Source organism: Hippocampus bargibanti, linkage group LG05 (genome assembly GCF_051943395.1).
Source record: "Hippocampus bargibanti isolate YZ-2025 linkage group LG05, ASM5194339v1, whole genome shotgun sequence".
NCBI classification, from domain to species: Eukaryota; Metazoa; Chordata; class Actinopteri; order Syngnathiformes; family Syngnathidae; genus Hippocampus; species Hippocampus bargibanti.
The window spans coordinates 671,388-687,427 of NC_142738.1; the positions used below are offsets into that span (position 1 = coordinate 671,388).

General features: G+C 40.0%; 1 protein-coding gene across 7 annotated transcripts in view; it reads right to left on the reverse strand.

Annotated features, from left to right (window-relative positions):
• The window catches only part of ap3b2 (adaptor related protein complex 3 subunit beta 2), a 25,278-nt gene continuing 9,238 nt past the window's right edge, over nt 1-16,040 (reverse strand). For 2 of the 7 annotated variants that reach the window (XM_088995793.1, XM_088995788.1), the window contains 24 exons: nt 15,507-15,602; nt 14,245-14,405; nt 14,102-14,168; nt 13,828-14,010; nt 12,600-12,803; nt 11,892-11,989; nt 11,748-11,802; nt 11,185-11,256; nt 11,027-11,089; nt 10,357-10,489; nt 9,976-10,262; nt 9,153-9,339; nt 8,941-9,071; nt 7,896-7,943; nt 6,649-6,763; nt 5,636-5,798; nt 5,410-5,572; nt 4,284-4,371; nt 4,082-4,191; nt 2,946-3,174; nt 2,215-2,299; nt 1,841-1,938; nt 1,064-1,202; nt 1-304 (listed from right to left, as the gene is read on the reverse strand). In XM_088995793.1, coding sequence (XP_088851919.1) covers nt 139-304; nt 1,064-1,202; nt 1,841-1,938; nt 2,215-2,299; nt 2,946-3,174; nt 4,082-4,191; nt 4,284-4,371; nt 5,410-5,572; nt 5,636-5,798; nt 6,649-6,763; nt 7,896-7,943; nt 8,941-9,071; nt 9,153-9,339; nt 9,976-10,262; nt 10,357-10,489; nt 11,027-11,089; nt 11,185-11,256; nt 11,748-11,802; nt 11,892-11,989; nt 12,600-12,803; nt 13,828-14,010; nt 14,102-14,168; nt 14,245-14,405; nt 15,507-15,602 — 3,141 coding nt within the window. In that variant the 3' untranslated portion in view covers nt 1-138. The remainder of the gene's footprint in view (nt 305-1,063; nt 1,203-1,840; nt 1,939-2,214; nt 2,300-2,945; nt 3,175-4,081; nt 4,192-4,283; nt 4,372-5,409; nt 5,573-5,635; nt 5,799-6,648; nt 6,764-7,895; nt 7,944-8,940; nt 9,072-9,152; nt 9,340-9,975; nt 10,263-10,356; nt 10,490-11,026; nt 11,090-11,184; nt 11,257-11,747; nt 11,803-11,891; nt 11,990-12,599; nt 12,804-13,827; nt 14,011-14,101; nt 14,169-14,244; nt 14,406-15,506; nt 15,603-16,040) is intronic. The other 5 variants (XM_088995794.1, XM_088995791.1, XM_088995795.1 and 2 more) reach the window with 3 other exon arrangements.

Consider the following 16,040-nt stretch of genomic DNA (forward strand, 5'->3'; position numbering starts at 1 on the left):
ATTATTATTATTATTAACATTATTATTATTATTATTAGAATTACTACTATTATTACTATTTTTTATTATTATTATTATTATTAAAACACGATTGTCACATCGATGAGACTGAAGTTGAAATCTCACCCAAAAAGCAATTCACTGCGTGAGAGCTAGCAACACGTCCTTGACCAGCATGGTGCCGATCACCATTTTCTCGCAGTTGAGAGTCAACCGGGCGCCGCCGCCATCGCCGCCGCCATCTTCCTCGGTTGCCACGGTGACCAGCACCAGGCTGCCGCCGCTCACCGTCCGTCCGGCGAACCTGCGAGCGGGAAACGAGATAGAATGCGAAACGTCTATTCAGAAACCACATTTTTAAATGACAAAATGCGTCAACGAGAAGATATTGCCTCTAGTTATGAAAGAAATTTCAAAATATAATAATAATAATAATAATAATAATAATACATGTCATTTCTAAGCGCCTTTCAAAACTCTCAAGGTCACTTTACAGTCACAGGATCAGTTTTTCTGTGGGTGAGCAGCGGCAGCCACACGCGCCAGCATTCGCTCAACCCGGAATAACTCAAAAAGATAGAAAGCTAGCTAGCTAGCTAGCTAATAGAACGCTAGATAGCTAATATATACATAACAAAACCCATATTTAAAAAAACAGATTAGCTAGCTAGCTAATCTGTTTCCTGACTCAAATAGTTAGCTAGCTAGCTAGCTATATAACTAATAGCTAGCTACCAAGATATAAATCAGAATCATCTTTATTGCCAAGTATGTAGTACACGCTGCACTAGTATCATCATCAGAAAAATTGCAAAGAGGCACATATAGTTCTAGATAGATAGCAAATATGTGCAAATAGATAGCAAATGGATAGCAAATAGATAGCCAACTAGACAGTGAGCTAACTAGCGAGATAGCCATATAGCTAATAAATAGCCAGCTATATAGCAACATGCGCTAATATATAGCAAATGGATAGCAAATAGATAACCAGCTAGGTAGCAAGCTAATAGATAGCATTCTTCAAGTATCGCATTTTTCTTTTCTTGTCGTTCTCCCTTACCTGCACTCGTTGTCGGAGCCGCACGGCACCCTGCCGAGATTGGCGGCGGCCGTCACCCTTTGGACGATGGCGTGCTCGTTCCGCCACTTGGCGTCCAGCGTCAGCTTCTCTGTGATTTCATTCATGCCCATCAGCTGACCTGTTTGGGCACAAGAGCGCCGCGTCGGCGTTAGACGGCCATATTGGCGCAATGTAACCATCTTGATGTAAAAAGCTATCAACCAAGCTAAACAGAATACAATTGATGAGGAACAAGGTAAAATGATGGCAGAGAAAGCACCTACAAGGGATCATTCCTCGAGATGGTGAAAGAAGAAGGCTATGTTCCTCATCAAGTGTTTAATTCTGATGAAACCGGCCACTCCATGCCATCAAAGACCACCACAAATGACAATAAAACCACTTTATTACACAGTACAGTTTATTTCTTTCATTATAATACCGTAGCACATTTATTATACATAAAATAAGATTTCTTTTGTGTAGTTTTAAGGCTTAGAAAATTAGAAAATGATGTTTTATGGGGACCTGGGAACAGATTATTCTTATTTTAATGGTTTCCTATGGGAAATTAATTTTGGGGAAACACACTTTTCGCCTTACACACTCTGTCTGGGAACCAATTAAGTTCGTAAGCCGAGGTATCACTGTAATCTGATTGGCTACAAAAGAAAACAATTTTAAAATGGTGTCAAATCCTTTTCTGCTTCATTTTATGCCGACAGTTTCAGAATCAGAATCAGAATCAGAATCATCTTTATTGCCAAGTATGTTTACCTTGTTCCTTTTTGAACTCATTCTCGGTCATGAAAACCGGTTTCATCAACTCTCCGACCGGCGGCTGGATGGACACGAAAAACTTCCTGCTGTGAGTACTGAAAAAAAAAAGACACAGTGCTTGACTCAAATCAACTTTACCCATTGCAATGAATGGAAATGCTGTTAATGTGTTTCAGTACCAGTGAAAAACCAACATTTTTTCAAAAAAAAGAATAGCGCTGCACAGAATGTTACTTTAGACTTGGGTAATTATATTATTCGTTGAATGTGAGGTTAAAGTTCACGTTTTTTTCCCCATGCACCCCCTCCCAGATTGACCATTGTTTAGCTAGTGGACCCCATGAAAGTAAATCAGGCCCAATTGGTCTTACCACAGCTGAAAGTTTGCCGCTTGCGTGGAGTCGCAGAAGTCGATGCCCATCACGGCGATGGTCGTCTCACCTGCAGGAAGCAACTCTGCGGACAGGAAGTGGGAAAATGAGTCACTAGCGTTCATTTTACAATTCTTCAAAAGGCTCATTTTTTATAATTATTATTGTGATTATTATGATAATTATTTTTTAATATTTTTAATTTTAATTATTACTATTATTATCCACTGTGAGACGAATAAAGGCATATCCAATCCAATCCTATTACTATTATTATTGCTATTGTTACTATTATTATTATCATTAGTAGTAGTAGTACTAGTACTACTACAACTATTATTACTATTACTAATAATACTAATATTATTACTATTAATAATAATAATAATAATAATAATGATAATAATAATGACTTTCATTTATAGGCACCTTTTCAAAACTCTCAAGGACACTTGATATACTGGCTATTTATCTGCGGGTGAGCAGCGGCAGCCACATACGCCAGCGTTCACTCAACCCGGAAGTAACTATTATTACTATTACTACTACTATTACTATTATCACTACTACTACTACTACTTCTACTATTACTACTGCTACTACCATGACTACTACTACTACCATTGCGACTACCACTACTACCATTACTACTATTGCTACTAGTAATACTATTACAACTATTCTTGTGATTATTATAATTATGATGCTAATAATATTGTGTCTTAACTGACCGATCTCCGGGAACTCAGTGACCCTCATGCCGGACTGCAGCTTGACGTCCTCCATGTGCAGGTTGTTGGCGTCCGTGGCGGCGCTGTTGGCGAAATGCATCTGCACCGCCACCATGTTGGCGTCGGGGCCGAAGGCTTGGCGGCTGAAGCAGTACTCCACCGACAGGCCCTCGCCAGAAATGCGGTGCAGAAGCTCAAAGCACTTCTGCGACCCCGACGGCGAGACGGCCTGTCGGCAAAAGAATAAACGAGCGGCTTACGTAACTGTGTATGGGGAACGGTCGCACCTTGGAATTGAAGCGGATTGACGTGGGAAAGGAGATGTGAGACCATCTCTTTTCATCAAAGGATGCTATAGCTTCGTCTTGGCTTACAACATTTAGCTTGAAGCAGACGTGCACATTTCACCATAACGTCCCTGATCCATTGGTGAAAAGGATGCTTTAATGTCATCTAGAACTGCTTCATACAACAGAGAGGGTGCAGAAAGTGCTTAAGATTGAATGACTGTCTGTGTTTTTTGTGTTTGTTATTTACTTATTTTTTGTTGTTTTGACTTTATGAAGGCGCCGCAAGAGTGGCTGCCTTTACAGCAGCTCCTGTATTTGTTTTTACTATCTACTTTTTCCTTTCTTCTTCTTTCCATCATTTTGCTGCTGTGAAATGTAAATTTCTCCACTACAAAACTAATAAAGGTAAATTTAATCCAATCCAATCAGTAGAAAAAATATCCTGTGACTGTATAGTGTCCTTGAGAGTTTTTGAAAGGCACTTATAAATGAAATGTATTATTATTATTATTATTATTATTATTAGCATTATTATCATCATTTGCCAGCTGTTTGCTATCTATTGGCTCGCTAGCTAGCTAGCTAGCTATCCACTATCTAGCTGGCTGGCTATCTAGCTAGGTATCTGTTGGCTATCGGCAGTTGGATGTTGGCCATTTTGTTTGAAATTTCCCTGACTTTGAAGGACTGCTACTCAGAAATGTGGCCAAAAGAGCTCTAATCGGAACTATTGATCCCAAAGCAGTGATTGACAACCACTGGTTCAGCTTTCACCATGATTTAATCTCGGCTAAACATCCCCAATGGCACACTAGCCAAGATGAAAGAAAGAAGGTGTGGCTTTACCGTGGGTGAGAGAACCGAGTCGGACAACGACAAGCCCTCCAGGTCGGTCACGAGACTGCTGGACAGGAAAGAGTTAACGGGCGTGACTTGAGGCGAAGGGGCGGGGTCAACTGAGGAGAAAGAGAAACAATTAAATATCGGTCACAATCAACAACCATGTGACAGACAGATAAAAAAAAAATTGAAAAAAAAAACAACTCACAGTCGTCAAGGTCCAGCAGCGACATTTCCGCCTTTTCTTTCTTAGTCGCTTTTACGGCGTGCTTGGGTGGAGCTTTTGATGGCATCGCCTACAAGAAAGCAAAGATTTGTAGGTTAGTAGAGTAATCTATTTGCTATATATTCGCTATCTAACTAGCTAGTTAGCTATCTATTAGTTATCTATAACCTAGCTAGCTAACTTTCTATCTATTTGGGTTACTTCCGGGTTGAGTAAACCCTGGCGCATGTGGCTGCCGCTGCTCACCCGGTGAAAAACTGATCCTATGACTGTAAAGTGACCTTGAGAGTTTTGATAGGTGCTTAGAAATGAAATGGATTACTATTATTATTATTATTATTATTATTATTATTATTATTATTATTATTATTATTATTATTATTTCTTGCATTACAATACAATAGCACATTTATTATACATAAAAAAAGATTTCTTTTGTGTAGTTGTAAGGCTTATTTAGTAGAAAATTATGTTTTATGGGGACCTGGGAACCGATTACTCTCATTTTAATGGTTTCTTATGGGAAATAAATGTTTGGCAGACAAACTTTTCGCCTTAAATACTTTCTGGGAACCAATTAAGTTTGTAAGGTTAGGCATCACTGTACTCGATGTGGTTGGCTGGCTATCTAGCTAGCTAGTTATTAGCCATTTGTTAGCTAGCTAGCTGGCTTTCTATCTATTTGAGTTATACAACTATCTAGCTAACTATCTATGAGTTATCTATTAGCCAGATAGCTATCTATTAGTTATCTATTAGCTAGCTATCAATCTTTCTAACAATTTGAGTTATTCAACTATCTAGCTAACTATCTATGAGTTATCTATTAGCTATGTAGCTAGTTATCTATGAGCTACCTAACTACAGTAAAGTCTCGTTATATCGATATTCAAGGGAGTCCGAAAAAATATCGATATAACCGGGACTATCGATATATCCGACCCTGTTTGCATGTAATTTTCTCAGTGCGTGCATAGAAATAGTATCGATATAACCGGGACTATCGATATATCCGGTATCGATATAACGAGACTTTACTGTATTTGAGTTACTTCCGGGTTACTGTCATTACATTTTGGAGTCCCAAGGCTCCAAAATGTGTGGGTACCTTCTTGTTTTTGACATCCACGTCTGACTCGGAGTCTTCGGATTCTGATTGGCTGCTTTCGGAACTGCTCTCGTCGTCTTCGTCCGTCTCCGATTCGGATTGGCTCTTGTGTTGTTTACTTTTCCTCAAGCACTTCCTGTCGTCGGCTTCGCTGCTCTGCTCGCTGGTTTACAAACAAAATTAGATGACGGGAATCGAGACATTAAAACAAAAAGCGTCATCTCACCTTTCGCTTCTTTGCGCTGGCTTTTTAATTTCTTTTTTCTTCTTCTTTTTTTTATCCTCATCTTCCTCCGAGTCGGAAGCGTCTTCGCTTTCTTCGCTCTGCGATCCGGAGCCGCTTTCGGCGCTAGCGCTAGCGCTGTCGGAGCCACTGGAAGAGTACGACTCTATGGGGGAGGCGGTCAGAGTCAGTCCGGTGTATCACCTCACGGCAAACCACAGGTGATTTCAGTGACCTTGCTATCTATTCGCTAGCTAATAGCGATCTCTTCGCCAGCTATTAATAATAATAATCATACATTTCATTTCTGGCTAATAGCCAGTTAGATAGATAATAGATAGCCAGTTAGAAAGCCAGATAGCTATTAGTTAGCTAGCTAATTGATAGCTAGCTAGCTAATAGCTAGCCAGCTCGATAGCTAATAGCTAGCATATAGATAGCAAATAGATAGCTAGTTAGGTAGCCAGCTAGATAGCTAGTGAGCAAATAGATATCAAATAGATATGTAGAAAGGTAGCTATCTAGATAACCAGCTAGATAGAAAGATTAGCTAGCTAACAGATAACTAATTGATAAATAGCTATATAGATAGCTAATAGATAGCATATAGATAGCAAGTAGATAATAATATAATAATAATAATAATAATAATAATAATACATTTCTTTTCTAAGCGCCTCTCAAAACTCTCAAGGTGACTTTACAATCACAGGATAAGTTTTTTCTGTGGGTGAGCAGCGGCAGCCACATGCGCCAGCATTCACTCAACCCCAAGGTAACTCAAATAGATAGAGAGCTAGCTAGCTAGCTAATAAATAATAATAATAATAATAATAATACATTTCATTTCTATGCGCCTTTCAAAACTCAGCGCTCACTCAACCTAGAAGTAACTCAAATAGATAGCAAGCTAGTAGCTTGCTATCTATTTGAGTGACCATGAGAGTTTTGAAAGGTGCTTAGAAATGAAAATTCTTCTTCTTATTATTATATCGATTTGAGGTGATTGAACTTACCGCTATCAGCCGACTCGGTTGGCCCGGACTCGCCCTCAGAATCGGAGTAGAAGGGTTTTTCGACTTTTTTCTCCTTCCGCTTCTCTCGGCTGCTGCATTTGGTCCATTCGGGCACCTGCAGAGTCCAAAAATGGAGAGGGGGGGCGGGGGGGGGTCGTCAGGCTGGTGGGACAGAAGCTCCGCCCCCCCACCACCAAAACGCAAGCAGCGAGCGACGCGGGCTGACAGCGGCACGGCCATGGAAGCCTCGGCCTTGGGGCGTGAAGCGGGGCGCGATGCCCCGCCTGTCACGTCGGGCGACAAAGGTCAACTCGGGGTGTTGATCAAGATGGATGCAAGCAGCACCGGGCGATGGCTTATTAGCTAGCTACCTAGCTGGCTATCTATTTGCTATCTATTAGCTAGCTAGCTACCTAACTGGCTATCTATTTGCTATCCATTTGCTATCTATTAGCACATGTAGCTATGTAGCTTGCCATTTATTAGCTATAGGGCTATCTAGCTAGTTAGCTAACTGTCTAGCTGGCTATCTATCTAGCTAGCTAGCTATGTAGCTGGCTATTTATTAGCTTTGTGGCTATTTAGCTAGTTAGCTAACTGTCTAGCTAGCTAGCTATTAGCTATATATTAGCTAGTTTTCTATCTATTTGAGTTACTTCCGGGTTGAGTGAATGCTGGCACATGTGGCTGCTGCTTCTCACCCGCAGAAAAACCAATCCTGTGACTGTAAAGTGATTTTGAGAGTTTTGAAAGGCGCTTAGAAATGAAATGGATTATTATTATTATTATTATTATTATTATTATTATTATTATTATTATTATTATTATTATTATTATTATTATTATTCATGGCTTTCTTTTCTTGACTTTTTTTAAAATTAAATAATAATAATAATCCATTTCATTTCTAAGCGCCTTTCAAAACTCTCAAGGTCACTTTACAGTCGATATCAAGAATACCAACGCCGGCATTGGCATTGTTGATGTTGGAGTCAATCTAGCTAACCGCTAACAACAAGCTAAACACACTCCAAAGAGCGCCTCTCCAAAACAATCACTTCTCTAATGGTAGACACTGAGGAAAGGGGGGGAGGGGGGTGGAAGAAGTGTGTGGGGTGGGGTGAGCTAGAAGCACAGAACAGCGACCACATCAGGCGAAGGCGCGTTGGGGGGGGTGGCGAGGGAAGGATGGTGGAGGGGCATCGAGAAGCCGCTACGACGCTTCGAGAGGGCGCTAACTGACTCACGCTGGTCAACGTTGTGACTCGCTCAAGCAGCGAAAATACCTGGCAAGACTGGGGGGGGGTTAGGGGGGAGAAAAGAAAGATGGGGGATGGAAGTGAGATGGGGGCGGGGGAAAAGTTCAGAGAACAAAATTAAAATAATAATTAAAAAAAAAATAAAAAAAAAACAACATCAGGACGTAAAGCACAGGAAGGTTTCTGGATCTGGAAGGGGGAAACGGTGACGACAGTTAAATATATTGCATAAAATGTACTTTTGTGGGGACACCTTCAAGGACAACCGACACCATTTTTTTTGTTTCCTAACCGACCTCAGAAAAACGTTTTATAGCATCTAAAATAGCCAAAACACGCAGACTGATATTTTGAGTGAAAGGCAAAAACACCAATAAAAATGACTTTGAGTGTTCAAAAACTACTTCAATTTGAAACCCGAAGTGGCCAGTTTCAGAAGGTCCCGCCCCCTTGTTCGTGATGTCACGCCAGGACGTCTCGCCTTGCTCGAGAATCAAAACAATGGCCTCACGGAGTTCATATTCGGAGAAGATGCTTTCCTGTTACTCATCCAGTTATGAATAGGATTCAAATCGTTCTGAAGAGGAAAGCATAAATGTTTGCAATCCATTCAAGAAGTCCTTCCGTATCAATTTGCACCGTCATTATTTTGATTCTGGAGCAAGGCAGTTTGTGAAGGAGTGTCCTGGTGTGATGTCACGAACAAGGGGGCGGGACCTTCTGAAACTCCCCATTTCCGGGGTCATTTTGTGGCACTTTTGGGACACTTGAAGTCAATTTTATTGGTGTTTTGCATTTGACTAAAAATATCAGCCTGCGTGTTTTGGCTATTTTAGATGCTATCAAACATTTTTCTGATGTCAGTTAGGAAACTAAAAATGGTGTCGGTTGTCCTTTAACGTATGAGATGAGGAGGGAGTGAACGGATGGCCATTATGTGGTCAGCTCCGGAGCAGGAGTCGCACTCGCGCCCATCCTGAGAATGCTATGCATGTGTGTGTGTGTGTGTGTTAGGGAATGCCACTGCACGCACAGACTCCTTCACCTCCACGTTGCGCACGGTGGGATCTGGGGCCGATTCCGGCCAGTCGGGCAACTCCTGGTAGCCGCCAGCTTTGGCGTTCAGTAGGTGGGAGAGCGAGCCCAGTTGGAAGTGGTCTCGATCTACAACAAAAAACAAAACGCACGAGGTTCAAATCCAAAGCGTTTTTTGTTTTTCAACCTTGGATGTTTTTGACCTTGTACCTTTAAACGGAGATTCCAAAACCGGCGCAGGTTTGAGGGCCAGGAAGAGTTTCTTGGCGTATTTGCTGAGGGTTCCGCTTTTCTCGGTGGGCACGATGAGTTGGCGGATGAAGCGCGCCCGATCGCGGATGTCGTAGTTTTGGTCGTACTTGGCCAGGTTGAGGACGTACTGCGTCAACAGTTTGGTCTGTGGACGCAATGATGCAAAATGTCTGAATTGTACAGGTAACATCCGGGTTCCGTTCCCACAAAACGGCCAGGTTTGTTTCATCTTGTCATGTTTTACCCATGGTTTTGTTTGCTACTTTGGACTTTTTTGTTCTGATGACCTTTCAGTGTTGGTCATCGTTTGTTTCACCCTGTGAGGTTTTTTGGTCTTGTTATATTTTACCCATGGTTTTGTTTGCTACTTTGGACTTTTCCTTCAAGCGGGGCTCCCTCTCTTCTTGATGCTCGTCACTCAGGATTGCTTTTACGGATGAGTGACACCGGCATGCGGCTATGTTGAATGAATGTATTGCATGCAATTTTTTTTTTTTTGGGGGGGGGGGGGGGGGGGGGGGGGGGGGGGGGATTCTGGTTATGGATGATTGGCGATTGGGCGGGACCTGTTGGCGACAGAATTAGATATTGGCGATCAATTCTGGCTTTATATGTTCTTTTTTTTTTGTTTAAATGCAGCGGCGATTAATCGTGGTCGTCCGTAACATAAATGCATTCATCATCGCTGTGTGTTGGGAGGAAAATTCGGTGAAAAAAAATCAACTTTATTGAATACAATTTGTCAAATACACTTTGCTCCTCCCTCTTGCCTGCATTTTACCTGCTTAGAGTTGGTGAGGTAGAGCTTGGCGGCCAGGTTGAGTATCTGCAGTTTGACAATGTCCTCCTCGTTGGTGAAGGACTTGGCCATCTTTCTCAGGACATCGGGCGCAATCTTGGGCACGTGTTCGCAGTATTCGCCGATTAGCCACAGGATGCTAGCCCGCGCCATCGGGACTTGGATGTTGTCCGTCAGTTTGGCCATGTGCTTGATGATGTCGCTGTGCTTCTCGGGCTGCATCTGGAGAAGCTTCTTGATCACCACCACCGATTCGGCCACCACCAGCTCTGATGGGGGGTGGGGGGGTGGTGTGAGATACGCGTCCGTAAGGCGCTAATGGGAAATTGGCGTTGTGGTTGGGGTTCAAGGTACTGTACTCACCGTCTCGGTTGGAGAGCAGCTGCACCAGGCCGTTGAGACACGTGTCCCTCACTTCTCCGATGTTGGTGGCACAGCGGCCGATGGCTTGGATGGTGGCGGCTACAAAGTCTTTATCTACGCTTTTGATGTATGTCTAGTAATAATAATAATACATTTCATTTAGAGGCTCCTTTCAAAACTCTCAAGATCACCTTACAGTCACGAGGGTATGTTTTTTTCTGTGGGTGAGCAGCGACAGCCACACGCGCCAGCGTTCACTCAACCCGGAATAACTCAGATAGAAAACTAGCTAGCTAGCTAATAATACCTACACAAAATATATCTTATAATAGCTAGCTAGCATAAAATAATACACAAAATATACCTTATAATAGCTAGCTAACATAAAATAAGGTATATTTTGTGTAGTTTTAAGGCTTAGAAAATTAGAAAGCAGAAAATTATGTTTTATGGGGAACTGGGAACGGATTATTCTCATTTTAATGGTTTCCTATGGGAAATTAATTTTTGGGATACACACTTTTCGCTGTACACACTCTGTCTGGGAAGCAATTAAGTTCGTAAACCAACGTGTCACTGTAGTAGTAGTGACGAGGACAAAAAAAAAAACACCCGTCAACGTTTTTTGTCTGTGATGTTGAGCTTTTCAAATGGATGAAAATGTTTGTACCTGAAACTCTCGAAGAATGGTGGAGATGTTGGTTTCATTGGCAAGATTGGTGAGAACCTCCAGCTGCAAAAAATAAATAAATCATAATTCTGGCATAGCTGAGCAACTTTTGATGGTTTAAAAAAAAATCTAGATAGATATGTAAATGAGAAAATAACCTTGAGGATTTTAATCTGCGTCGGGTCTGTGGAGCGGATATAGAAACTCTTCAGGTAAGGTTCAAACATCCCCTACGGGAAAGGACACATGGAGAGAAATTGCAATTTTCACACTTGTGCATTTACTTTACTTTTTCTTTTCAAAACACACCACGCCAACTCCTTTTTCAATTTTGCTGCTGTAGATGGCAAATTTCCCCATTGTGGGACAATGAAAGGCTTTTATTATTATTATTATTATTATTATATTTTATAATAATAATAATTTTAATTTACATGCGCCTTTCAGAACACCCAAGGACACTTTACAATTAAAAGAACAATACACAAAACAATAAAACCATAAATGATAAATAATAAAATAGCTGATTTAAACTAAACTAAAACTAAACTATTATTAGTATGTTGTTTTTACTTTTTATTATTATTATTATTAGTAGTAGTAGTAGTAGTAGTAGTAGTAGTATTTTGTATATTTTTATTATTATATATTGTAATTATTATGTTGTTTTTATTTTGTTTTTTTTCTCAGCAGATATCCAAATTGTCCACGCACGACTCACCCTTCTCTTAATGGTCATGGTGGCCACGTTTTGAAGAACGACATACTGGACTTCGCTGGAATAGAAGCAAAGACGGACGGGGTGAAGAAGAAAGGTGAGAAGAAAGAGAGGAATGGCATCGGTGTCAAAGAAGTGCAAACTCACCTGTGACTCCGCAGAAGACGCACCAGGGCCTTGGCGATCACACCCACCTCTGCTTTGGGAGCGAGATGGAAGTAGAGCTGAGCCACGGCCATCACCACCTGGAGCACAGGCAAAATTCAACTATGCTCTGCTTGGAATTGGGGGTGACAAGCCGTACACAACTTGTACGGAAGCGTCGGTTGTCCTTAAAGGAGTCGTGACTACCATTTGATAGTAGTTGACATAAATTCCCAGCAGACAAATCAGCCCATTTCCAACGGAGCTTGTGCGCCATCTTGTGCATTTTCTGGGCGCTACATTGGAGTCCAGACAGCTCGAATTGATACAGAAGGACTTCTTGAATCGATTGCAAACATTTATGCTTTCCTCTTCAGAACAGTTTGAATCATATTCATAACTGGATGAGTCACAAGAAAGCATCTTCTCCGAATATGAAGCCATTGTTTTGATTCTTGAGCAAGGCAAGACGTCCTGGGGTGACGTCACGGACAAGGGGGCGGGACTTTCTGAAACTCGCCATATCCGGGGGTCATTTTGGGACACTTTACGTAATTTTTATTGGCGTTTTGCATTTGACTAAAAATATCAGCCTGCATGTTTTGTTCTGCAAAAAAATTGGTGTCGGTTATCCTTTTAAGATTGACAGAAGTCGAAACTCCAGATATTATGAATAATGTGTGCTAATGACGCAGTTGGTGGTTTACTCACAGCCGCGTTGCGACTCTGGAGGAGGGGTTTGGTGTTCCTCAGCAAGAGCCGGTGGTCGGGATCCATCACGTAAGGTTTCCGCTTGGCCAGGGCGGCGGCTTCGGCTTTCTTCTGCTTGTCTTCGTCATTTTCGTTGTCGTCGTCGTCGCCGTCCGAGCCGTAGAAGGTCTTGTCGCCGGTCCCGCCTTCCTCCAGTAGGGACTCCTTTGTGGTAAAAAAAAAACAAAGAATAATGATTTTGTTTTTTATGTTTACATTTTATAAATAAATACATAAATAAATAAATAAATAAAAACAGACGCGTAAATAGGTAAATAAATAAATAAATAAACACCCAAGTGCATAAATATTGTAAATAAATACATAAACAAATGGACTGATAAATAAATACATGAATAATAAATGACCGAATACACAAGTAAAAAGTAAATAAACAAACAAATGGAAGAATAAATAAAGTAATTAATAGGTACATAAATAAATAAATAAACAACCAATGCACAAATAAATAGTAAATAAATACATACATGAATAAATAAACGGACTGATAAATAAATACACATACACGAGTAAATAAATAAATACATACATACATAAATAAATTGTATATAAATAAAAGGGCAAATAATTAAATAAACAAATAATGGATGAATAATAAATAGTAAATACATTTAAAAAAAACAAATGGACAAATAAATAAATCTATCCATCCATCCATACATACATAAATAAATAGATGGATGAATAATAAATTGTAAATAAATTAACAAAAAAGAAATGGACACAAATAAATAAATAAACAGACTGATAAATAAATACATACATACACAAGTAAATAAATAAATAAATACATCAATAAAAAGTAAACAAATAAAAAAACAAAAGGACGAATAAACAAAATAAACAAATCTATGGATGAATAATAAATGGTAAAGATGGAGGACACTGATTTGCTGTGGCGACCCCGTCAAGGGAAAAGCCCAAAGGAAAAGAAGAAATACATTTTAAAAAACAAATGGACGAATAAATAAATAAATAAATACATAAATAAATAAATGGGCTGATAAATAAATACATACATGAGTAAATAAATGAATAAAAAGTAAATACATAAAAAAACAAATCAATGGATGAATAATAAATAGTAAATAAATGTAAAAAATCTAATAAATAAATACATGAATAACTAACTATACGTATATACACATCAGGCCAATGTGGAACTCACATTGATGTTGGGGTTGAGGAACTGCGTCCTGGCGTAGCGCGTCAGCATGTTGATGATGACCACTTGGCCCCACTCCTCCACGTCGATCAGGAGATTGCACAGTTTCCTGTAGTTTTTATGGATCAGGTCGATCCGTTCCGGGCAAACTTCCTCAAAGGCCATGACCACGCTGCCTGCCACCAGCTGTCATGTCATACATTTCAAAGGTCACAAAGGTCAAATTTTGAAGAAGAAGAAGAAGAAGTTTAGAGGAAGAATAAAAAAAAACACTGACAGTGGTTTTGTCAGCGAGGAGCTTCTCGATAACTTCAATCAGCTGGTCCTTCTGTTCTGGATCCAAACTGAGGATTCACAAGAGTGGATGAATCTTCATGCCAGAACCCGAAAGCAAAATCGAGCCGACACTCGGAAAGGCACCTGTAGAGCTTCGGAATGGCATGGGCGGCGGTTTTGCGGACGTACGGAGACATGTCAGAAGCAGCTTCTTTAATGGCCAACATCATGATGGGAACGATGATGGTGACTCGGATGCTGGAAAGAACTCGGAGCGCGCTAGCGCGGATTAGCTGGTTGGGATCCTACCAAAGCACACAGCAATTCCGTTTGACCTTCAACCTCCAACGCCATTCTATCAAGCCATCACTGACCATCACAAATGTAAATAAAGTGACTTTATGATACAACGCAGTGTATTTCTTTCATTACAATACAATAGCACATTTATTATACATAGAATAAGGTATGTTGTATGTAGTTTTAAGGTTATTTAGTTGAAAAGTTGTATTTTATGGAAACCCGGGAACACATTATTCCCATTTTAATGGTTTCCTATGGGAATTTTTTTTTTGAGATACACACTTTTCGCCTTACACACTCTGTCTGGGAACCAATTAAGTTCGTAAGTTGAGGTCTCACTATTTATTTGTCCATTTGGTTTTTTTTTAATGTATTTACTATTTATTAAGCATCCATTTATTTGTTTACTTAAGATCATTATGTATGCCAATTTGGTGTTAATAATAATAATATTAATAATAATAATAATAATAATAATAAATACATTTCATTTCTAAGCACCTTTCAAAACTCTCAAGGTCATTTTACAGTCACAGGAGAAGTTTTTCTGTGGGTGAGCAGCGTCAGCCACATGCGCCAGCATTCACTCAACCCGGAAGTAACTCAAATAGATAGAAATCTAGCTAGCTGATAGATAGCCAATAGCTAGCCAGCTAGCCAGCCAGCTATATAACTAATAGATAGCCAGCCAGATAGGCACCTAGCCAGCCAGATCGCTAATAGATAGCAAAATAGGCGCAATTGGCTGAATGCCTCCCCCAATTTTCTAAAATGGTGATTTTCAATTTTCTATTTTATTTTCTAAAATGGAGATTAAAAAAAGGCTAGAATGACGATATTCTGCATGTAATTTTTTAATGGGGATTTTCTACATTTATTAAAAAAATAATTGAGATGTTCTGCATTTTTTTTAAATGTCTAAAATAGAGATTTTCAATTTTTTTTAATTCTAAAAGCAATCCAGATGCCCCTTAGACCCCCCCCCCCCAAAAAAAATAAAAAAATAAAACTAATATCAGCACTTCCTGCTATCCTCAAAGACCCAGGAAGTAGTCCACAAACAAATAAACAGACAAAAATTTGCGGCATGTCATGTGGTGTACCTTCAAGCCTCGCTGGAAGGTGGAAATGGAGAGCAGGGCGAGGTCTTGCTGCTCTTCCGCGTAGCGCACAAGGTAAACGTACACCAGCTTCTTCACCTGCGGCCAGAAAGGGGATAACCAAAGAAAATGGCATTATTTTCATTCATGATTTCATATTTTTAAATTGCATTTTCTGTGTACAGTGATACCCTGGCTCACCAACTTAATTGCTTCCCAGACAGAGTGTGTTAGGTGAAAAGTGTGTATCCCAAACATTAATTTCCCATAGGAAAGCATTAAAATGAGAATAATCCGTTCCCAAGTCCCCATAAAACATAATTTTCTAGTTTTCTAAGCCTTAAAACTATGCAAAATATACCTTATTTTATGTATAATAAATGTGCTACGGTATTACAATTAAAGAAATAAACTGTACTGTATAATAAAGTGGTTTTATTGACCTTTGTGATGGTTGTTGATGGAATGGAGAGGGCGGTTTTCATCAGCATTAAGCATTCGATGAGGAACGTAGCCTTCTTCTTTCACCATCTTGAG